We start from the raw sequence: 24,941 nt of genomic DNA on the forward strand, positions 1-24,941 counted from the left end.
AGCTAAAAACAAAAGCCAATTATTCAACAGGAGAATCTTTAAAGGCCTGTGAAAGCTAACATACAGGATTTTCCGGAGGATTACAAGAAGTGGGCAATAATTAAAAGAATGGTCCTAGCTAACTTCATTATTTCAGTCTTGCTCTGTATATATTTCGGATGCCATTATCAGCCATGAAAAGACTTATCAAGAGAAAAAAAAAAATCTAACAAAAATACAATATTGAAAAAGATAAAGGCCAGCTTAGATGTCTCGTACTACATCCTGAAGGGAAAAAACTAAACCCAAACTATTCAATATTGCCATCTCGCTTCTATCCAAATATGGTACTGTATAGTACAGAGTGAGGTCTTATTAACTTCAAAAGTTAGAAATGGAGAGCATTATAGTACCAAATAGCCGTACCATAACATTGCCATAAAGTGCCTATATAATAGCACGATCTTGAAGACTTAATATTGCCAGAGCAGCTACAAATTAATGCTGGGGCAGGGAGCTTTAGGTTATGGAAGGGCTTCTCACAGTGGTAGTATCAATGTTAGCTGCAGCACTATTTTGAGAAGACAGCAGCCATGTTTCTCTAATGCCGCTTTCACACTGCGATCCTCTCCCCATTCAGTGGTTCAGGTCTATCGTCAGAACCCCCCCACAAAATTGGATTTGGACAAATGAGCCAACAGGGCCACTGACAGAGTCACTGTGTGCTTGGTTGTGCACCATTTTCGGAGGTATATGCTTACTAAAAGGCAGACACCCAGAAGCAGTCTATCTGGGTGTCTGCCTTGAATTAGGCTATACCCCGAAAATGGTGCATGACAGAGCACACGGTGACCATCTGCACCATTACAGTCAGTGTCCCAGACTGTGCATACATCCGAATTCAGCGAAGGGTTCGGACGGGACCACTGAACGGGGAGAGGAACGTTGCGTGAAAGCCTAATTCTCTAAAACCCTGTTAAAGGGTTATTGGCAGTATTATAACACTTCACATCTCAAAGTATACAACACTGCCACCTTCGACAGTCCTATAGAGAATGAATGGGGCTGTGGTGTTTCAAAGCCAGTTTCTCAGTATCGGGGGGAGAAGGGGGTCCACAATAAGTCATTACCTATTATTTGGATAAGTAATAACTATCATAGGGAATAAACCTTTAAGTCAAGGGCAACACTATATAGTTACAATGATTCCGTCCATTGTGAAGCAATGTCCTCAGAAGTGTACAGGCACGTACACATATGTAAGGCCTGGATACTAAGGTTAGATGGAGAAATAGACCACTGTATACAAGAGCCGGGTGGTCTATAGGAGTCCGTGCATTTATGACCCCTGCACATGGAGGTGTAGCGTAAGAAAGAATGGTGTGATTTAATTTAGTTAAGAAGCCCTTGTGCTACTTAGTTTAGGGCAATGGATCGGACAGATATCCATTTCTATCCATGTGGATGTCTATCCCGATAGACATTAGTGGGTGGCTAATGTAAACATTTGACTGACTCTGCCAACAAAGTCTGAGCCCCCACAAATATTGATGTGTTTGGCTGACTGTGTGTATGGGAGTTTCAGACACGTTATTGTTGGGAAAAATATTGATCGGGCAAGTCGGATTTTAGACTGCTGAAGAGAGAAGTCTTAAGACGACTCCTTCAGAAAACCGCACAATGAGTCCTCCTGAGTATGGGGGGGCCGGCTGAGATGGCTGATGGATGAACTATCGTTCAGGTGAAAGCTATCTAATGTGTAGGATGGGCTTAAAACCTACGATAATATTGCAGAGTCATTGGGGATGGTCTACGAGAGCCTGCAGTGATAATGGGTCTCAGTCTCAAGCTGATACAGGAAAAAAAAATGGGTAAAAACAAAAACAGGACGTTGTACCAACTAAGCCACATTGTATGACTGGGAGAAGATGACTATTTCCCAAAGATCTTAGAGTCTTCGGGGGCTACTCTTTCTTTCTGAGACCAAAAGAAACAAAAACAAGAAAAGCATTCTTGAGTACAAGAAGCCAACTAACAAAGTAGGATATGAAAGGGTCACAGAAGTTTAGTCTAGGGCATCCCGTCACCCTTTGGGAGTTAGAAACTGTAAGTAGAGGACAGAAAAATAAGACTTAGTAATGTAATCTAACAGGACCTTCAAGTTCTCAAAGTCTGCCTGGTATTTCTCCTTTATGGAGGACATATAGTCTTCAGGATGTCTCTGTTCAAGTTCTTCTCTCATAGTGTTCATCTGGGCTTCCAGTTCTAGAATTCGACCTTTCAGAACATTCATGGAGTCCACATCAACAGCTGTTTCTTGATCAGAAGCGATACTGCGAGTCGTGGAGTCCACCGGAGATGGTGTGTACGGAGGTTCCCTTTGATAGCTATCGAGTGTATCCTGCAGCTGTTGGATGCTTTGAGTATAGTGATCCTCCAAAGTCTTCATTTCATTTCTGTGAATAATTTGGAGCTCCTGAATCTGCTCTTGAAACTGATCCTCTAAATTCTTGATTTTCTCCCAGTGAAACCTTTCCGCTTCTTCTCTTTCTCGTTCTGAAGCTTGAAGTTTCGTATTCACCTGTAGATGCAGCGATTTCAGCTCGTTCTCGCGTTCCATCCAGCTTTCCATCATGTTCTGCATCTCGTTCTTGTATTCTCCATCAAGCTGGGACATGGTTTCTTGGAATTTTATTTCTGCTTCTCCCAGAAATCTTTCCGTATCTTCAACCTGACTGGTTACAGCTGCAGCCGCATTTCTCTCTCGTTCCATCACTTCTGAGAGTTCTTGCTGTTTCTGGTGTAGCATCTCCTGGTAGTCTTGATGCACCTTGGACAAAGCTTCAGAGTGACTATGGCTCAGAGCATTTACACTCCTCCTCAACTCCCTCTGATATTCAAGCCTCGCTTTACAAGCAACATAGCACAGTTGGGCCTGCACGACGGCATCTTGTACCAGTAGTGGGGGAGAACTACTAACGCTAGAGATCTGTTGGTGCGTTTGCAATAGGGACTCAATAGCTCCTTGACATTTGTCTTGGGACATGGACATTAGGGCACAGGAGATTCTCTGTAGTTCATCTGCATTTTCCTTTAAATGAAGAGAAAGCTCTTCTAAACAAGCTATGCTGGTGTCCTCAGAACCATAGGGTTCACAGTCAGTTACGTGGTGGGGTCCTGATTTCCGAGACCCAGATAGATTTGCACTCATTTCTTCCACAGATAATCCTTCTAGAGCAGCTTCCGCTGTCTTAAGATCAGCTTCCAGAGCCTTTGTTTTCTGAATGGCCATGAAAAGCTCGGCTTTGAGCAGAGTATTGTCTGTCAGGGTTTGGAGAAGATCAGAACTTTTATTTAGGCTCAATTCAGACTCCACCACCCCTTCACCCCCCACAACAGTTATTCCAATCTGATTAACCCTGTCCCAGAAATCTCTCTCTAGCTTGACTTTTTTTACAAACATCTCTACCAGATAATCTGTAGATGGATCTCCCTTCCGTTCACCTCGCTCCTGTGGATCAGTTTCCGAGGTTGGTTGTCTCAAAGACTCGATCATTCTATACATTAACTGAGCCTGGAAATTTATTTTTTCCGATAGTCTATGGATGGGATCCTGAGAAGCCTGCGATTTAGATTCTTCTTGGGAACCCTTATCCAGATTTTCACAATCTGATGAATCACCGAGGGCTCTCTGTAGTGATTTAATTATGCCTGACAGACCGTGCTTAATGCTGGTCAATGAGTAGGACGTTAGGCACGATTCATCTACCTCATGTAGTTCTCTATTGAGATTGCAACAGGCATCTAAACCACATATAATTTGTGTTTTGGTCATATCTGAGGGGCAACCTAGTCTCTCGTTTTGGATCTCTTCCATTTGGTTTGTCATAGAGTTGACCTGACTTACACTAGCTTGGAGCTGTTCCCTAAGGCTAGCCTCAGCATTTGCCCACTGACTGTGCAGAGCTAAAAGGGTCTCTTGATGAGTGGTCTTCTCATTTTCCAGCTTTAGGGTTAGATCTTTCAGATTTTCCTCTGTTAGATACAGCTTAGTTTCGAGGGAATGGATAATGGACAGACAACTCTCCAAGTCATTTGCTCCAGAAGGCTGACATGGGACGGTCATTTCGGGCGAGAGGCTTCCTTCTTGGTTTAGGTCGGACGGTGGGCTACATGTCCATGTTTTCTCAGTGCCATCAAGGTGAGCATATCTCTGGCATTGAATACTAGAGAACCGTATCCTTTGTCTTTTTACTCCCGTGTCTTGTTCTTTTTCTGTTAATGAAGCATTTATGTCCATAGTGTCAACGTCCACCATGGGATCATCTCTTGACACTTCACTAAATACATCCCCACTTTCTGCCTGCAAACACTGTTCCATCTCAGAAATCCTATGCTTTGCGCTTTCTAACTGAAGATACACCGACTCTATTTCTTTTGCTTGCGAGTCCGAACACAACCCACCCAAGCCTTTCAAAGCCTCCTCTTTGGCTTTCAGTTTTATCTCTGTATCCTCTAGACTGCTTCCCAGAGCTGCCATCTTAATGAGCGCTTCGTTAATATCTTGATCCTTTTTTCCCATGAGCTTACTGTGAGCATCGTAGACATTTTTTAATTCTTCTTCTTTGGCTCTAAGAGCCTCTTGTACCTTCAGAATATCATCTGTCGATTTCTCCAGTGAGCTCCTTAACTGGTCATATTCCATTTCTTGTACCTTAATTCTGTTTTGTAAACTGGAAATGTCGGAGTCGGAACCAGCGATCTGCTGGACCATTTCTTGACACGTGGTTTTAAGCTGGTCTCGTTCTAGCTCCAGCTCCTGAATGCATTCTTTCAGTCTCTGAATGGCAGCGTCCCTCCCCAGCAGCTGTTCTTCCAGGTGGTGAACTAATACGCTAACTTCGGCACTATCGTTGAGCTTCTCCTTCTGCAAAATCTCCATCACTTGGTCTTTCTCTTGGATCTTATCTTCATATTCTACAAGTCGGGCTTCCGTTTCCTTCAAATTAAGGATCAATAGTTGTTTCTCCTTCTCATAGCTTTCTAGCAACTGTTCGTAATTCATCTGAAGTCTCTCTTCTGTTAATATTTGGGCTTGTTCGCTCGCATCCAGCTGGGCCTGCAGGCTTGCGAGCTTGTCTTGCAACCTTTGGGCTTCTTTTTGATAGTCCTTCTGGAGAGCCTGTTGCATTTCCAGCTCTCGAATTTCATGTCTTTTTTCCAAAAGCAAGGACTCGACTTCTTTAAGCTTCTGCTGGCAGACCTTAAGCTGAGAGCTTAGCGCCACTTCACTATTTTTCCATTCTTCAAGCATTTCTTGAGTCTTTTCCTTTTCGAGCTTCAGGTCTCCTTTCAGCTTGGTCAAAGCTTGCTCTTTCATGGAGAGCTCAGCCGATGCACTGCTAAGTCGGGCTTGAAGAGTCATAATCTCAGCCTCATGATGCCGGATGGTATCCTTGGCTTCTCCGTAACTGTGTTTGATGCTCTGCAGCTGATGGTTGAGCATCTCCTGACGCTTATGCTGCGCCTCCAGCTCGTTCTGAAGGTCCTCATTGACTTTATGGAGTCTCTGCCAAGACGGATCTGCCAATTCAGTCTTAAAGAAATTGATTAAACACGGATATTAGTAACACTCTCATTTGACAAGGCTGAGTGTCACACCTCTGGTCAGAATTCGACCATAATAAAACTTCTTGCCTCTTTTTTGGCAGTTACCTAAAGTTTACAGTTAGAGGCATTTTTTTTTTTTTACATATATATATATTTTTTTATTTTCTTTTAGTTTCGGGCTGGTTCAGATTGGCTGGAGATTTGGATGATGAACATAAAAACAAACATAAAAAAGTATGCATAAATGATTCTAAAAGGGGAAGGTGACAAAAAAGAAAAAAGTAGGATGAATCTAGTGGAGGGTGGGCAACAAGGCAGAGAGGGAAAAAACGGGAGAAGAGCGAGAGGAAAAACAGCTCAATGATCAATATTGTTTTCCAGAACAAAAACAATTGGGGTTTTTTTCTGAGCAAAAATCACATGAAGCTAAAAGGAAATGAATGTCCTCCTATAGCATGCAAAGTAGGGAGCAAAAAAAATAATAAAATAATCAAGATACGGTAAATAAGATTGGTTTTATTGCAAGCATTTATATTACTCTTGAAAGTGCTACCTTAAAATATAATAAAGAAGCAAACTAAATTAGAAGGAGGAAGGTAAAAAAAAAAAAAACAACAAAAAAAACAACAAAATCTACATCTTAGATTTCAGAGAAGGTTATTCTAGGCATGCAGACGTACATAAATACAGCACGGGGACAGACAGAAGCACAGCCAGAAGCCGGAGAACTTAGCCTCAAACTGCTGAACCTTTAAAAACGCTGGTAGGAAAAGCCCACAGATGTGACACTCAGTGAAATATTAGATGTACACCATGCTTTATAAAAAAAACAACACCATGCAGTACAAGCCACCGAGATGTGTTAATGAGCCCTTATCACCGGCACAGAGAGAAGAGGAGTTAGAAGATGATTTTTAGATTTGTGGTTGTTGAAAGGCAGAAAACAGGAGAGAGACTCATGAATCCTCCAGTTCTTCTAAATGTGCTAACTCTACTTCTAGAGACTAAGATGGAATGAAATTACGGTCTGTAGAAGGAATGGTGTTCAGCTTGTCGATAGAAAATAATTTATCCAAAAGACAATAAAGAATATAGATTTTGTGTTAATTGTATACTTGAAAAAAAATGAAGAAACAAGCTGAAGGCCACAGGAGAGTATGTGAGAGGAGCATGCAGCGCTTTACCCAATGCTCGAATACTACACTAGTAAACCTGTCCAGTGCCACGGAGGGGACCGGACTGGCAATGGACAGGTTCAACACAATGTTACGAAACGCTATTGGTACCTGTAACACGTAGCCATCTCTGGCACTTTGCTGTTGCTCCAAGGCTGCCTTCAGTCGCTGTTGCAGTACTAGGTTTTCAGCCAGGAGGTCCGACACTTCCTTCTGACTCTGCTCAAGCTGGACCATGGGTGGAAAAGAAAAAAAAATAATTCCAATTGGGTTTGTGGGAATCTCTTGATCCTTTACAGATCTACGTAGAAGACAGACACAGCCATACTGAACACAGTCCATGGGCTTTCACCGGGATTCCAACCAAAGACTATTTCGCATCTCAAGACAGAAGCCTACCACTAGACTAACGACGACAAGTACTTCTCCTCGTTGGTCTAATGGTAGGCTTCGCTCTATAGAAGACACAGAGCCATGTTGTGACCGGGAATAACCTTGCTTTTTTACCTGCTTTTCCAAGAGGACTGTGATGTCTTCCACGGTGCGTTTAGGGGAAGAGTTAGATAAGGGAAGTGGAGCAATGGGTATTTGTTTTTCTTCCCTCAGTGGAGTGGTTTCTACTTGTTGCCAGCGCTGCTCAATTTCCACTTGAACATTTGGCCTCATGTCAATGGAATCTGAAGACGTCGGCCCTTTGTCCACTTCCATTCGTGACGATTCTTCAACTGTAGACTCCTCCACAGAGTCTGAGGTCTCAAACCGTTTCCGGCGCTCTTCTCTCCGCCTAGTTCGCTCCCTTTCCAGATCCCCCAAATCGTTCTTGGAATCAGTGGTGTCATAGCAAGAAATCGACTTTGTGACCTCAGACGCTTGAGCCCGCTCTTGAGCCAGTGCTTGTTGAATTGGTCGAAACTCTGCCCAGTCAAAGGTTTTGGAGCGTCCTTCTCTTCTTCTCTCACGTGCCCGGCTCCTCTTATGCTCTCCTCCATCTGCATCCGTGTGCTCCGAATCCGACTTTTCACTTTGATAGGAACTGGAGACAAAGGAAGACGCGGTTTTGCTCTTCTCCTCAGGCAGAGAGCTGTGGATAAAAACAGATGAGGTTAAACAAACGGGTCCAACATCATCACACAAAAAGAAGGGAACTTTTAACTGAGAAGACCTGAAGAACTGGGAGAGTGCAGGGCAGGAGTTAGCAGGCGGCAAACATATCCAAGTTTACAAAATATCCATTGCCATAAATTCATATTTTATATATAAAAAGGAAAAAAAAAAGAAAAAAGGATTTCAAGAGAAGAGAAATTATTTTTGAAAAAAGTTACAACAGAGGACATGATGTAAAGAAGGAACAGAGGCTTCCGAAGAGTGAAAGGTGCGAAGATGAGGAAGGTTAAACTATTGGTATAACGTATATTGTTTTGCAAACCAGGTGAGCATTTCTCTTGGGAGACGACAATCAACTACGAGAAAGTGTTCTTCCGCTACAGACTGGGATTCCATCAAATTATGCTTCAAGGATTTAATTAAAATACTCTGAGAAACTACGGAGATTCTTCTGTTTAAAGATTCGCCTATTTTGGGCTTTAAAAGACCAAGACATTATTTTGATCAGTCTCGCATCCCGAGAGTCATAATTCTCTATTTTTACGGAATGAGTTGTATTATTCTATTTTGGGTATACATATAAATTGATTCGTTTTTAATTTTCTTTTCTTTTATTCAGCAATACCGCCATTTTTGTTTTTAATCACAGTGTACCTTGTTGTACAATAAAAAAAATATAAGAAATTAACGGACAAAAAGTGTATTCCATCATACAGCAGTAAGAGCTTAGCAACCGGACAAGGACCCAAATCTATACTAGGGGGTTGAAACACTGCTGCCTTTTCTGTATTTGTGAGGTCGTAATGAGGAGTGTTGATCAATATGATGAAGCCGCCTTTTTTTACTTAAGGAAAAAAAATACAGGATCAAGCCCACATTTGGCATTCATACATGTAGATGGTATTGAAACTTGATGCTTTCTCGTCACAAATATTGTGAGGCATAAGCGAGCTGGTCTTTTGTAGAATACCATATTTTTCAGATTATAAGATGCACTTTTCCTTTCAAAAATTTGGAAGGAAAATGAGGGGTGCGTCTTATAATCTGAATGTAGCATACCGGGGGGTGGTGGAGATGAGTAGCAGGGGGGCTGGGCTGGGGAGGGGGCGGCTGGGGCTGGAGAGGGGGCGGCTGGGGCTGGAGAGGAGGCGGCTGGGGCTGGAGAGGGGGCGGCTGGGGCTGGAGAGGGGGCGGCTGGGGCTGGAGAGGGGGCGGCTGGGGCTGGAGAGGGGGCGGCTGGGGCTGGAGAGGGGGCGGCTGGGGCTGGAGAGGGGGCGGCTGGGGCTGGAGAGGGGGCGGCTGGGGCTGGAGAGGGGGCGGCTGGGGCTGGAGAGGGGGCGGCTGGGGCTGGAGAGGGGGCGGCTGGGGCTGGAGAGGGGGCGGCTGGGGCTGGAGAGGGGGCGGCTGGGGCTGGAGAGGGGGCGGCTGGGGCTGGAGAGGGGGCGGCTGGGGCTGGAGAGGGGGCGGCTGGGGCTGGAGAGGGGGCGGCTGGGGCTGGAGAGGGGGCGGCTGGGGCTGGAGAGGGGGCGGCTGGGGCTGGAGAGGGGGCGGCTGGGGCTGGAGAGGGGGCGGCTGGGGCTGGAGAGGGGGCGGCTGGGGCTGGAGAGGGGGCGGCTGGGGCTGGAGAGGGGGCGACTGGGGCTGGAGAGGGGGCGACTGGGGCTGGAGAGGGGGCGACTGGGGCTGGAGAGGGGGCGACTGGGGCTGGAGAGGGGGCGACTGGGGCTGGAGAGGGGGCGACTGGGGCTGGAGAGGGGGCGACTGGGGCTGGAGAGGGGGCGACTGGGGCTGGAGAGGGGGCGACTGGGGCTGGAGAGGGGGCGACTGGGGCTGGAGAGGGGGCGACTGGGGCTGGAGAGGGGGCTGCGAAGACTTCAAATAAATAATGGCACCCGAAGTCGGCGCATGCGCAGATGGAGACGCTTTCTCGTCACAAATATTGTGGAGGCATAAGTGAGCTGGTCTTTTGTAGAATAACATTTTTCGGATTATAAGATGCACTTTTCCTTTCAAAAATTTGAAAGGAAAATGAGGGGTGCGTCTTATAATCTGAATGTAGCATACCGGGGGGGGGGGGTAGAGAGGAGTAGCAGGGGGATGGGGCTGGGTACGGGGCGGCTGGGCTGGGGATGGGGCTGCGGACGGCGAAGACTTCAAATAATGGCACCTGGAGTCGGCGCATGCGCAGATGGAGATAGCTCAATCTACGCATCAATCTCGCCTGCAGCCCCACAGCCCAGCCACCGCTGCCAGTTTCTGGGACCGCATCTGAGACACCCGCCGTCCCGCCCTGCTCCACCACCGCCCCTGGCTCTTGTGACCCATCTCCTCCACCGCTGCCGCCCCCCTCAAGACACCACTGGATTATAGGACTGACTCCATTTTTTTTTCTACTCTCTAAATTTGGGGTGCGTCTTATAAACCAAAAAATACGTTAAGTTGTAAATGGATTGGCTGCAAGTTGAGGAAAATCCATTTAACCCCTGTCACATATGGGTCTCCTCTTTGGGAAGGCAGGAGGTACACTTTATAGCTTCAATGACGTAATAAACAGATGTAAACATGGACCCCACAGTTTGTAGGCTTGACGCGTCAGGCGTTTCTGGTGCATCTGTCCATATCATCCATGCCAAAAGAAGATTTTTTTTTATTAGATTGGAAGACGGGGATAAAAATAAAAGCACACGCCATGCAGACCTGGAAAAAATGGGCGAATCCCCTAGAAATAATGAGAAGTAAAATGTCTCCGATGCGGGTACTGTGTGGCAGAGCAGGCCGATCATTAATGCCATGCCAGGATGTTGTGACATTGCATACAAGCAACAAGCGCTATCAGGCCACCTGTTTCTGTGCATTATTTTGCCGTGTAGGAATCACGTAATCAGATCTCCATAAATTGTATCCGATTTCTGAGCATCGTGGAGGCAGCCATTCTGGTGGCTCAACATTTGTGAGCATACATAGCGCGAGGTGGGGTAAGGAGGGAACGGGGGTACAAATCAAAAGTCAGAAAATGCCACATACGGCAGTCTCCGCTGCGTGCAAATCACTCGAAGAACCTACTTGAAGAAAACCTTGGGCCGTGAGAAGCAGAGAGCATGCAGTGAACCACAACGAATACAAACCACAAGACGTTTATACAGGAGAGAACACAGCTTTCCAACCTTGGCTTCAGCACAGACAGTTTCAGAGAGAAGCTTTTCCTGGGGTTTGCATGGAAATTAAAGAGATGGCGAAATGTGAAAAGGAAGCAGGGAAAGGGCAGGAGAAAGAAGTCGGGAAATGAAAGCTTCACTTATAGAAAAAACAAAAAGTGAAAAAGTCGATGATCCCGAGGTCTATTTAGCTGGTAGATTAGAAGATTAATTAACGTGGTTGGATGCGTTTCCGTACTGGTCGTCCTCACCTGGTGACATCTGGGGCAGTGTTGGGTCGCACATGTTTCATGATGGTCTGTATCCAGTTTCGCCGGATGCCCGAGGTCATCGCAGACAGAGTGAACTCCCCTTCTTTTGTCTAAAAAAATATAATAAAGGAAAAAAAAAAACTTGTGGTTAAAGAAAACTATCAATCTAGATCTCATCCAAATAAAAAAAAATAACTGAGGTACGCATTGGATCAGTTTTTGCCAAAGTATTGGAAAATGATAATATAATTACCGTATTTTACGGATTACATACTCTTTTGCCCCCCAAAACTGGGGGTAAAATGAGGGTGCATCTTACAAAATGGATATGGCTTACCGGGTAGACTGTGGTTGGGTGGGGTCATTGGAGGTAGGGTCAGAGGACTTGGAGGAGAAGTTCAGAAGGGTCACCGGACGGACTTCGGTGGTGTCTCGGCGGCGGGCGCCACTGATCTGCCGGCGGGCTGTGGGGTCACAGGACTGGGTGTCTCGGTGGCGGGTGCCATTGATCTGACTGTAGGCTCCATTGAATCGCCCGCGAATTGATGGATATACAAGAAAATGGCTGCAGAAGCGGCGCGTGAGAAGATTAACGCAATGGCCTTCAAGAAAATGGCCGCGGAGTCCTATCTGCGCACACATCACCTCCGCAGCCATTTTCTTGCAAGTCTCTCTTATCAACCACGGGCGATTCAATGGAGCCCGCTGTCAGATCAATGGCACCCGCCGCCGAGACACCCAGTCCTGTGACCCTGCAGTATCACCGACCCTCCTGAGCCACAAAACCCCCTCCTCACAGCCTGCATCGCCCTGCCTCCTGTGACCTTCTTGAGCCACTCCACCACCGCCGCCCCCAACTCCCCCGGTGAGCATTAGGATTCAGACGCACTAGTATTACAAGACGGACCCTCATTTTTTTTCCTATTTTCCTCCTCTAAATTTAAAGTGCGTCTTATAATCCACTGCGTCTTATAAAACGACAAATACGGTAGATTGACCCCTGCACATCCTGGGAACAAGGACTCAAAGCAAGCCTGAACCCCTCCATAAACCCTCATGTCGGCCACATAGCTGCCTATATTTAACACTTAAGACGAAATCGAGAAAACAAATGCAATAAATAGCGTCTTACATGAATCTGGAATCCATAATTTCTCTGGACTGGGAATTCTGTAACATCGTAACAGGTGGACAGGTCAATTTCCCCATCCAAGTCAGCAGCCTGAGAAGAAAAACAAGGGGAGACACTAGAAGTAGCTGAAGACGAGGGTCGGAAGAAGAGTAGACGCTGGTATCTCGCTCACCTCTTCCGCCACAGAGTCTCGGTAGTATCTCAGGTTCTGGTCAGTCAGTACAAACCAGTGCTTCTTCCACTGAAATACACAAGATGAGGTTATAGCAGGTGAAGCACTTATCCGAAGAATTCCAGAACTCCACGTTTTTCCATCAAGTTTAAGAGTCCGCAAAATAACATTTGTTGTTACTTTCTATTTAAAATAAAAACATTTTTGAGCTTATCCGATCATGAAAGGCAAAGAACTACCAACCATGACCAGCAAGTGTCACCGTAACCATCGCCAAGGCTGTAGAAGGGGTTATGACAATTATATGGAAGATATTCCTCTATGTAGCCGCGTAGGGGATGATGCAGAAATACTACTGTGGGTGTACGTCACAGATCCCAGCTGTACGTTATACGTATACCCAACTGAGAAGGAAAGGGGCTGCCGCAACAGGGAAAAAGAAAGGGTCTGCCGCAACAGGGAAAAGCAGAAAGGGGCTGCCGCAACAGGGAAAAACAGAAAGGGGCTGCCGCAACAGGGAAAAAAGAAAGGGTCTGCCGCAACAGGGAAAAAGAAAGGGGCTGCCGCAACAGGGAAAAACAGAAAGGGGCTGCCGCAACAGGGAAAAAAGAAAGGGTCTGCCGCAACAGGGAAAAAGAAAGGGGCTGCCGCAACAGGGAAAAGCAGAAAGGGGCTGCCGCAACAGGGAACAACAGAAAGGGGCTGCCGCAACAGGGAAAAAAGAAAGGGTCTGCCGCAACAGGGAAAAAAGAAAGGGGCTGCCGCAACAGGGAAAAAAGAAAGGGGCTGCCGCAACAGGGAAAAAGGGGCTGCCGCAACAGGGAAAAAAGAAAGGGGCTGCCGCACCAGGGAAAAAGAAAGGGGCTGTCGCAACAGGGAAAAAGAAAGGGGCTGCCGCAACAGGGAAAAAGGGCTGCCGCAAAAGGAAAGGGGCAGCCGCAAAAGGAAAGGGGCAGCCGCAAAAGAAAAGGGGCAGCCGCAAAAGAAAAGGGGCAGCCGCAAAAGGAAAAGGAAAGGGGCAGCAGCAAAAGGAAAGGGGCTGCGGCGAGGGTTTGCCATATGTGAACAATGGGAGTGCAGCTCTATCCAAGCTCACTGCACAGCGGCAAATGGACACATTCGAAGACTGACATCTTTAATTTCTGAGGCCATTTTTATGGATGTTGCAGAAAAGCTGAATTTTAAAGTAAAGAGTTAACGTATCAAAATCCCTTTTAGCTGAAATGAACCAGTTTGGAACATTTCGGATCTGGCATGAATCGATAATTAGACGTGACTGTGTGCACCATTACTGAAATGTCGGTCCAAAAACAAATTTTGGGGATGTTTTACCATTCTCAGGAAAAAAAAAAAGCCAGGCAAGCGCACAGGTAACGGGAGCCAATAAAGTTGCAAATTGTTTAATCTTTCATGAAACAAATATAAAGAATCCCCCAGACACAGGCGCACATGAGGATTTCATTTACCGGACAATGAAGCAGTAAGGCCTGAATAAAAAGGGAGGAAGCGACGGAAGAAGGATATCCACCAAAATAGAGCGTTGTTTGTGCTCCCAGCAAATGTGAAATCCGTCTCTCAGAGGCAGCGAAATGTTGTAACCGGACCCCTCCCCTTCTCCCAGTAACCCCCGTCCCAGGGGGGCCCCAGCTGGCTGCTGTAATAGGGTCATGATGTCAGTACACTTCCCCTACTGCCTCTGCTTGTAAACACACGGTCTACATAGCTTCTGCATGGCATCACAACAAGCACAGCCTCAGCCCTGGGCAGAGCCTGACGAGTACTATCAGGAAAGTATGCACAGCTATTACCAGCCAGACACGGGCAGCCGTCCCAGGCGGTGACTTATTACCATGCTGGGCACAGGCTGCAGCGGGCAGAGAAAAACCACAGAGAAACCACAGCAATACGAGCGACAGTGGGTGACTGACCACCGACGGCCAACACCTGCCCGAGGGGAGTAACAGCGATAAATCATCAACGAGAACCTCTACAATATAGAACATTTCTAAGAAGAATCATAATAAGGCTGAACACAGACACTGCTAATACACAAACATCAGCTGAACCCAGCAATATCCTAATGTGTATGGAGGCCTCTCTGCCCAGACAAGGGAGGGGAGAAGGTAAGAATCCATCATGGCCGATTTCATCCTTATTAAAAAGTAGAAGTCTCAAAGAGAACGTAAACCATTAATACATTTTAAAAATATTTTTCATCCACTTTGCCTGTAGATCTCAGGGCGCAGAGTCCTGACACCCCAACTCACTGCTCAAGAGACCGCTGAGGAGCGCACAGAAGGTGTCCGAGGGGAGCGGAGTGCGGATGAAATAGGAGGGCAAAGACTCTCGGGCAGTGGCTGCGCACTCCAGTGTCCCGAGATCAGCATTTCTCAATGGTGTGTGCATTCCGTGGGGCCTCAGGACCCGGATTTACACTGATCTATGCGCAAAGTGGCTGAAGAATATAAAACAATAAAGAGTTGTAGTAGTTAGAAGTAAGTAGTAGTATCCAGCTGGTGCAGCTAGTCTGTCAGGCAATGCAGAAAGGAATGCAAATTAGCTCTCCTCTAAAATATATTACCTATAGAGGGAACTGTAGAGGTTTCTGCTTTTTGGAGAACAGTCATAGGTTACTACATGTTCTGATAGTTTATAGGCCCTCAGAGCTTCCAATTAGTGTCCAATTACACCAGATGTCAGGCTGCGGCGTATTCTCATAGTCCGTGCTTGAAGTATGTACTAAGGATCGTCAACCCATCTCCACCCACCGCCCAATCCATCCAACCTCCACCCACCGCCCAATCCATCCAACCTCCACCCACCGCCCAATCCATCCAACCTCCACCCACCGCCCAATCCATCCATCTCCATCGTCCGCCCAATCCATCCCCGCCCACCGTCAATCCATCCCCGCCCACCGTCAATCCATCCCCGCCCACCGCCCAATCCATCCAACCTCCACCCACCGCCCAATCCATCCAACCTCCACCCACCGCCCAATCCATCCAACCTCCACCCACCGCCCAATCCAGCCAACCTCCACCCACCGCCCAATCCAGCCAACCTCCACCCACCGCCCAATCCAGCCAACCTCCACCCACCGCCCAATCCGTCCGCCCAATCCATCCCCGCCCACCGTCAATCCATCCCCGCCCACCGTCAATCCATCCCCGCCCACCGTCAATCCATCCCCGCCCACCGTCAATCCATCCCCGCCCACCGTCAATCCAATCCCCGCCCACCGTCAATCCAATCCCCGCCCACCGTCAATCCAATCCCCGCCCACCGTCAATCCAATCCCCGCCCACCGTCAATCCAATCCCCGCCCACCGTCAATCCAATCCCCGCCCACCGTCAATCCAATCCCCGCCCACCGTCAATCCAATCCCCGCCCACCGTCAATCCATCCCCGCCCACCGTCAATCCAATCCCCGCCCACCGTCAATCCAATCCCCGCCCACCGTCAATCCAATCCCCGCCCACCGTCAAACCAATCCCCATCGATCCTTTAGTTACACAGGCCCATTATATAAATTATACATTAACAAAAATGTAACAACTCACCTGCCCATCCTGATACTGTTTGGTCAACCAACCCTTCTTGAAGTTCAAAAGGTCCGGCTATAAAAAAAAAAAAAAAATATATGGAAATTACCAGAGGCAAAATAAAAACCAAAAGGCTTCGACCAGCCATTGGTAAGACAATTCATTACATTGATGATCCTATAAGTGCCATACGACGGCTGCCAATGCTGGGGTCTCCTGAGAATACTGGCGTCTACAAACCTGATCTCGTCCCACCAGTTTCATGATTACAGACCACTCAGCTCAACGCTCCCTCATATATATAAGGCAGTCATATGACTGGGACCCCAGAATAACCCTTCATTCCCAGGGATACCAAAATACATTAAGGATGAGAAGATAGGAGGGGGGCTGCCAAATTAAAAAAGGATCATTTTCACCAAGCAATAACCCCGGCAAGGTTCGGGTCTGAATTAGGTTCCTTATTTAAATAGCGACAGGGCTGAAATGCAGACGTTTCGATGGGCGCCTCGTGAGCGCAGCTTGCCAGTTATTTGCAAGGGTCGGTTTTGATGGTACAAGCTAGACGTGCCTAAAATATCTCTACATAAAAGAGAAAAAAAAAAAAAAAAAACACTTGTGGAACAAAGAGCCCATTCCATCATGTACTGTGTCGGATGACAATGCGAAGTCCATGTGACAGATGGAGAACAGCTGTGGTCAAATGTAAAGGAGGAGTGGAGACTATAGGATGATATTCGTGAGGAGGGGGAGGTCAGGAAACGGATGGAGAGGCTGCCCAACGCAAGTCTCTAAAAATTACCGTCATGGAGGATTCTGTGGATCGGCGATCCAGGGACTTTGCCCTTCGGTATGGTGACATATTGCAAGCGGATACATCGGGAATAGAAGCCCCCCCTGTATCATCCTATTGAAGGAAAAAGATAGAATAAGTAAAAAAAAAAAAAAAAAAAAAAACACAGCAGCAATCTGCATAGTTCCTGAATGAAAGGTTTCTCACCCTTTTCCTTGGAAAGGTGCGCTTCTCACTGCGGCCCTGCCGGGCCTCGCTGCCGGGGACGGCCGAACAGCTGGTCTCCATGTGTTCTGCCTTCTCGATGTCCAAAGCTTCAAACTTCTCAATGACAAGTGAACGCCTAAAGAGAAACAAGGAGGAAGCCAGGGGAGGAAAACAGGAGATTCTAAAAAAAATATATAATGTAAACAAATATATATAAACTCTATAATATACAGACTAAAGTTTAGTAAACAAGTTCCCTTTCACCAGGTAAATGTAAGCAACGCCAACCTCATCGGCTGACAGATGTGACAGATCCCAGCCATCGTGGGTAATATACATTGTCTGGATGTTGGGATCTCCAATAAGTCTGGATGTAGTCGGATAATGAAGGAGAAAACACCCGGATCAAGTTGTTAAGACGTTGCGAGCCGTTTATGTACGGAGGACAGAATTGCCTTTGGATTGTTACACGTACGCGGTTGACAGCTGGTCATTGCTTGCATTTACGAAGCAACCGTATTAGTAACTATCCTCCACCTTTACAAAGACCCTTTCTATAAAGAACTTGATTTATTAACATATAAAAATCAACAAGGATATACAGATTCGTAAAACAGATGGTGATGCCTAAGAGTCTGTCACCTTTGCACAATGGCAGCAGCCATCGTGTCGGCTTCCTTAGTTTTCCCTCTTCTGTTAAGTTGCCAAAAATCCCCCCTGTCTCTTCAACCATCACATCTGTCTCTGGAAAAGTCGCGTCAGAACCAAAATTTGGCGGCTCAGACAATGACGTTCCCTCGGCTTTTTGTAAAGCTGAAAAAAACTGACGGCTACCGACTTTTTCAGAAACAGATCGGACCGAGAAACGGATGAATGGAATTATTAATAACTTGATAGAAGAGGAAAGGTCTCCCGATGTCTCAACCAATTGTCTAGATTTTTGACATTTCTATCTCCACAGATGGCATCGACAATGGCCATCTACATCTTCATATAAAGCTTTACAGATGAAAAGACAAAAGTGCTCCAAAGCTTTACAGATGAAAAGACAAAAGTGCTCCGGCGTCCCACAATAGTCATTAAGGATTTACAAAAAGACTTCAAAAAGGAGGTGGAAAAAAAAAATGTTCTATGGTTTCCTTTGTGTTTAATTAAGGCTAATTTCACACTTGAGTTGGACGGCTTCCGTAGCATTGCGTTGTGTGACGGATGCATTGCATATAGTGGCACAACGCAATGCTACGGATTGTACAAAATAACGGAAAGCTCTATTTATTTATTTTTTTTCTTCTTTACAGTACCGGCAGCCGACTATTGTGAACGATCAGCTGATCGCTCTTAATAGCCGGCGGCCGAGCGCCCCGACATGCCGGCGGCCGAGCGCTCAGCCGAGCGCCCCGACATGCCGGCGGCCGAGCGCTCAGCCGAGCGCCCCGACATGCCGGCGGCCGAGCGCTCAGCCGAGCGCCCCGACATGCCGGCGGCCGAGCGCTCAGCCGAGCGCCCCGACATGCCGGCGGCCGAGCGCTCAGCCGAGCGCCCCGACATGCCGGCGGCCGAGCGCTCAGCCGAGCGCCCCGACATGCCGGCGGCCGAGCGCTCAGCCGAGCGCCCCGACATGCCGGCGGCCGAGCGCTCAGCCGAGCGCCCCGACATGCCGGCGGCCGAGCGCTCAGCCGAGCGCCCCGACATGCCGGCGGCCGAGCGCTCAGCCGAGCGCCCCGACATGCCGGCGGCCGAGCGCTCAGCCGAGCGCCCTGACATGCCGGCGGCCGAGAGCTCAGCTGAACGTTCGACAACCGAGAAATAAAATAAAGTTTGTGAGTAAAAAAAAAAAAAAAAAATGCGCAGTGAAAAATAAAGGTTTCTGCTGCTCAAAAAAAACGTTACATGCATCGTTCCATCCGCCCGGCGCAGCGTCAAAATAACGACGCTGCGTCGTCCAGCGGATGCAACGCTGACACTTGCGTTACAGTGCGTCGTCCATACAAGTCTATGGAGAATAGCGCAGTGCGTTAACGGACTGCGCTATTCTCCATAGTGACGGACTGCGCTGAACGCAAGTGTGAAAGTAGCCTAACCCCCAAATTTGGATGTTAATGTTAACAAATGTGTGACTCGAGCAGGTCGGTGCCAAGTCCTTAGGTGGTGTTGTGATCGGCGGTCGCTCGCGCTCCTGGAGCAGGAGGACGTTGGCATCGATCCCCGGTTAACAAGATCACAAGGCTCTTAATAAAGCGTCTGTCTCTTCCCCGCAGTCGTTAAATCCCCCGTCTGCTCCGCGACTCTGGAGCCTCTTGTTAAACAATGGTCGAATTCCCCGCGGGAGAGTGCCGGGGTCTACGAAATACAGATCACAACACGGGCATGGATCGACGTCAGGGAAGAGAGCTACATTTTCAGTTAATGGGATTCTGTGTAATGAAGCAAGGACCACCTGAGTGATATGTTCCCCCATTAAGTGTGAAAAGGCCGGCCTTCTCCTGCAACAGTTTCTTGGAGTTTAAGGCAAAATTTCTGGGCACAAAAAACATCCCGATGAAGAAAAGAACGGATTGGGAATGCCGAAATCCAAAATCAGTCGTGGGTTCAGAGGACATCGACTTCTATAAGGAAAAAACGATCAGGTCCAAATCTCATGAGCATCACAGCTTCATTTATCCTCGTGAGATATAGCGCAGATCACTTTTGTCTTTTCCTTATGACTTCATTTAACAAACTTGATAAAACATGAGTAACCATAATGCAGACGAGTTCATGAATAGCTACGAGAGGAGGCACATTCCATAACTCGCTGCACATAAATAAACACCCAGTTGCACTACAAGAAGAGATTTCACATACTGCGCTCCAATACCAGCAAATGTGATTATCTCTGCAATGGAGTGATGCAGAGCAAAACGGAGAAGAGCGACAGAATCAGGGGGACTCAAGGATTTTTAGCGATTATTTCTCTCAACTTTTTTCCGCATGTGACCGATCCTCTTTAAATGTAGGCATTTACTTGTATAAGCCATATCACAGAACATTCAGCATTGCATTGATGTGGTCTGTGGTTTTACATTTGCTGATAGGAGCGCAGAAAAAGAAAAAAAAGAATCTGTATCATTGAACCCCAAGAATGAGCTCACTGACAGATTTTCAGTTGACTCATTCGGCAGCCAGCAATAGATAGTTATATACAGAAGGCAAACTGTGCAAAATTTTTAATGAAAGCCAATTACAAAATTGCTTTTGAGCCAAAAATATATGCAATAAAAAAAAACAAAAAAAAAAAACTTAACAGTGGACAACCCCTTTAAATGGCCATTGCAGGTCCAGGATGACCTTGCTGGGTACAGTGAGTTATGGAACGCGCTGTGTTTGCAGCTCCATACATTAAACAGACGCCTTTTTATTTTATTTATTACCCCCAACATAATTCTCAATGGCAACATAACAAAAACACTTATTTTTTGTTGAGGGGGGAACGTATTGTTTCCAGTAACTTAGCACCGGCCTTCCCAGGCAGCCAAAGTCAAAAAATAAAACTCAGAGTGAGTCAGTAGAAGAGACAGCAGATTTTGGAAGGGAGGGAGGGGGAGGGGAGGAAAAAACAGACTGGTTTGTTTTTCCTAGGAGACAGAAAATAGTCACATCTCTTGTCTCATAAATTCGGACACTAAGACGAGATGGCAGCGAAGCGGGCTCAGAAAAGATGGCCATCTCACACAGCAGCAGCAGCAGCAGGAGGAGGAGGTGGAGAGCATAGACCTGGAAATAGAACAAGGCTGGAAAGTGAGTGTATGAACTAACCAGAGGCGGCAAATCACTTATCAATTATCAGCGCAATCAACATCATCAATATTAATGTATTACAACTGCAAAATCATCATCAGTAATCACAACACATCTAATGGCGTTATTGGCAGAGATTCTCATTAGTCCGGACATGGGATGCGCTCATTATACACAGATATGGTCACAGACAGGCAGCAAATGCTCAGCACCTGCCTTGCTGACAGAGCCGAGGGTAGGGGTATTACAGTATAGAACACTTTACATAGAGAAATCATCTACACAAGTTGAGCCACTGTGTACATACATTACTGATCATGTATTATACTCCAGAGCTGCACTCACTATTCTGCTGGTGCAGTCACTGTGTACATACATTACTGATCATGTATTATACTCCAGAGCTGCACTCACTATTCTGCTGGTGCAGTCACTGTGTACATACATTACTGATCATGTATTATACTCCAGAGCTGCACTCACTATTCTGCTGGTGCAGTCACTGTGTACATACATTACATTACTGATCATGTATTATACTCCAGAGCTGCACTCACTATTCTGCTGGTGCAGTCACTGTGTACATACATTTATTCCTTTATTATACTGCAGAGCTGCACTCACTATTCTGCTGGTGGAGTCACTGTCTACATACATTATTGAATATTGATTGCTTTATTATACTGCAGAGCTGTACTTACTCACTGTGTACATAATATAATATATATAATATTTATTCATTTATATAGCGCTATTAATTCCACAGCGCTTTACATAAAACAGCAATACTGTCCCCACTGGAGCTCACATACACTACTAATCCTGTTTTACGTACTGTATTATACTCCAGAGCTGCACTCACTATTCTGCTGGTGCAGTCACTGTGCACATACGTTACATTACATTACTGATCCTGAGTTACATCCTGTATTATACTCCAGAGCTGCACTCACCATTCTGCTGGTGCAGTCACTGTGCACATACATTACATTACTGATCCTGAGTTGCCTCCTGTATTATACTCCAGAGCTGCACTCACTATTCTGCTGGTGGGGTCACTGTGTACATACATTACATTACTGATCCTGAGTTACCTCCTGTATTATACTCCAGAGCTGCACTCACTATTCTGCTGATGGAATACATTACATATCCTGTACTTATCCTAAGTTAAACCCCAGAGCTTCAATCATAAATCTATAGACCTCATAGCTGAAATTTACAAGCATTTTGTACTTGCTCGGGGTGCAGCACACATCCTATTTACTATCTAGTCCTCTATATGTGAGATGTTCAGCTAAACTCTTGGGGCTATTGTCAACGTCTCATGGCAATTAGCAGAATATTGAGTGCAGCTCTGCAGCATAAAATAGATCGTAACTCAGGAGAGGTACATAAGTAGTACGTAAAGTATTTCCAAAGTGGCTCAACTTTTTGTGTGGAATAAAACTATATATAAAATGGCGATTAAAAGTAGAAGTGCGATGTAAGTCAGCGTCCGCCGGCAGCCATCTTTCAATCTCAACCATCTATCGGTGAAATCAATTATAACATTAACCATTCCCTCTTGCATTTGCAGAATAAGAGCTGAAATGATTTAAACAGCACAAACTGGTCACCCCAGAATGTCTAGAGACCCCCGGGGAAGGTTCAGGAACAAAGATGGCGGCCAGAACTGAACACACTGAAGTACATGACTAAGCAAAGCCTTCTCAGTGCAGCGCTCCGTCATCCATCTATCTCTGCCTGTGACCAGTTGCACCTTCCGATGCCGCAACTTGTTGCACCTTCCGATGCCGCAACTTGTTGCACCTTCCGATGCCGCAACTTGTTGCACCTTCCGATGCCGCAACTTGTTGCACCTTCCGATGCCGCAACTTGTTGCACCTTCCGATGCCGCAACTTGTTGCACCTTCCGATGCCGCAACTTGTTGCACCTTCCGATGCTGCAAGTTGTTGCACCTTCCGATGCTGCAAGTTGTTGCACCCCTTCACAGTCCTGGTCACAGCCCCATATTTAAATTGCATTTAGCTTTTATGTGCTGACACTGAAAAGGCTTTGAAGCAAAAAAGAAGCAAAAGAAAGGAAGCGATGCAGAAATGCAAAAAAGAATGGGGCGCGGTGGTCCCAGATCAGGACCTGTTATGGCGTTGTACCTCTGCATGACCCTCAGCACGATGTCCCAGCCACAACATTAGGGGACGGCTCAGATAATGGCTGACCTTGCAGTGACGGCCCGCGACCGGGCAGCCCCCCCTCCTCATTTTGCACACATCATCTGGTGCTGAAGGACAACGCCGCGTCCTACATAGCTCTGCCGGGGTGCACAGTGTTTGTCGGCGTCAGGAGGACAGAATGAAATGGGCAATGTCTGGATCCTTCCTGGCGTCACCGATTCCTGGAAACATCAGGACCCACAGAATGGGAGAAGGCAATGGACCGGAGTGTAAAGCAGAGACCGGAACATAGCGGCTGCAGACCCTGCTCACCGGTCCATTCCCTTCATAATGTACAGTCAAATCCATGGCAAATATTTACCTATACTGACCCCGCTGCAGAAACGTCTGCTCCTGGGAAACATTAGCTCATGCATTCCTCTCACCGGCTGCGGGGGGAGCAAGCCGAGACCTGCAGACCCTCAACACCTGGAAAGCCGGCCATGCATGGTGACGACGGCAGCCGCCGGGTTAGTAGAGCGAGAGCGGAACTGGACTGGGTGCGGTATTAGAGGGTTAATTCGGCGAGGTCGGAGGAGTTAGTGGGTTAATAGTAACGGCAGGTGATCAGATACCGGACTCATCAGCAAGTCAGGTGCGTGTGCAGACCCCGGTGCTCAGCGGATGGGAGAATACTACATGCTGGGAGTTGTAGTTCTATCACCACCACTGGAGGCGCCATACATTGCTCACATTTACATTTATGTTATGTTTTTGCCCTTGGGGAGTGGATGGAAATATTACACCAGCAGAAATCCACCCGATACGGACGGTTATCATCCAGTTACCAGCCTTCTGGAATAGGGCGGCTGTAGCAGAGACCCATGATATATCAGTCGTACATTGCAAAGTACCGTATTTTTCGCTTTATAAGACGCACCCCAAATTTAGACATTAAAAAAAAAAAAAAAAAAAAAAAAAGAAAAATGGGGTCTGTCTTGTACTCCGGTGTTCTCTTACCGGAGGGGGGCAGCAGTGGTGAAGCGGGGTCACAGGAGGCAGAGGTTGTTCTGGCAGGCACGGCGGATCAGTGGAAGCGGGGTCCGTGGTGGCAGGTGCGGTGGCGTCCGTGGTTGCAGGTGCGGTGGCGTCTGTGGTTGCAGGTGCAGTGGTGGCAGGCGCGGTGGTGTCCGGGGTGGCAGGAGCCGCGGAACACCGTGGTGGCAGGAGCCGCGGGGTCCGTGGCGGCAGCAGCGGCGGGTGAGTGGTGCAGCAGGCCGGTGCAGTGAGTGTCCCAAGTGTCCGCGGTCCCGGTTCAAATGATGGCGCCTGGAGCAGCGCATGCGCAGATGGAGCTCTCATCCAAGAGCTCCATCTGCGCACGCGCTCGCTCCCGGCGCCATCATTTGAAACTGGGACCGCAGACAAACTGGGTAACTTGCTGCACAGCCGCCCGCCCCGCACGCACAGAGTGGCAGCCAGCAGGCTGCCCGCCCACCCTGCGTGCAAGCGGCCAGGTACCAGTGCTTGCGTGCGGGTGCCTGTGTGAGGGCGGCAGCCGGCTGCCGCCCGAACGCAGGACCCGGCCGCCGCCCCGAACGCAGGACCCGGCCGCCACCCGCACACAGCACCCGACTGCCGCCCGCACGCAGCACCCGACTGCCGCCCGCACGCAGCCACGGGTACCCGGCTGCCACCCGCACGCAGCCACGGGTACCCGGCTGCCACCCGCACGCAGCCACGGGTACCCGGCTGCCACCGCACGCAGCCACGGGTACCCGGCTGCCACCGCACGCAGCCACAGGTACCCGGCTGCCACCGCACGCAAGCACAGGTACCCGGGCTGCCACCGCATGCAAGCACAGGTACCCGGCCGCTTGCAC

The 24,941-nt window shown here is 47.6% G+C and overlaps 1 protein-coding gene across 13 annotated transcripts in view; it reads right to left on the reverse strand.

The window, feature by feature from the left end:
• The window catches only part of MPRIP (myosin phosphatase Rho interacting protein), a 103,000-nt gene that overhangs the window by 15,070 nt on the left and 62,989 nt on the right, over positions 1 to 24,941 (reverse strand). For 8 of the 13 annotated variants that reach the window (XM_075318390.1, XM_075318391.1, XM_075318394.1 and 5 more), the window contains 10 exons: positions 17,125 to 17,260; positions 16,927 to 17,031; positions 16,143 to 16,199; positions 12,579 to 12,647; positions 12,407 to 12,496; positions 11,275 to 11,384; positions 10,994 to 11,071; positions 7,272 to 7,845; positions 6,876 to 6,992; positions 2,135 to 5,575 (listed from right to left, as the gene is read on the reverse strand). In XM_075318390.1, coding sequence (XP_075174505.1) covers positions 2,135 to 5,575; positions 6,876 to 6,992; positions 7,272 to 7,845; positions 10,994 to 11,071; positions 11,275 to 11,384; positions 12,407 to 12,496; positions 12,579 to 12,647; positions 16,143 to 16,199; positions 16,927 to 17,031; positions 17,125 to 17,260 — 4,777 coding nt within the window. The remainder of the gene's footprint in view (positions 1 to 2,134; positions 5,576 to 6,875; positions 6,993 to 7,271; positions 7,846 to 10,993; positions 11,072 to 11,274; positions 11,385 to 12,406; positions 12,497 to 12,578; positions 12,648 to 16,142; positions 16,200 to 16,926; positions 17,032 to 17,124; positions 17,261 to 24,941) is intronic. The other 5 variants (XM_075318402.1, XM_075318403.1, XM_075318393.1 and 2 more) reach the window with 4 other exon arrangements.

This window comes from Anomaloglossus baeobatrachus, chromosome 7, assembly GCF_048569485.1.
Source record: "Anomaloglossus baeobatrachus isolate aAnoBae1 chromosome 7, aAnoBae1.hap1, whole genome shotgun sequence".
NCBI classification, from domain to species: Eukaryota; Metazoa; Chordata; class Amphibia; order Anura; family Aromobatidae; genus Anomaloglossus; species Anomaloglossus baeobatrachus.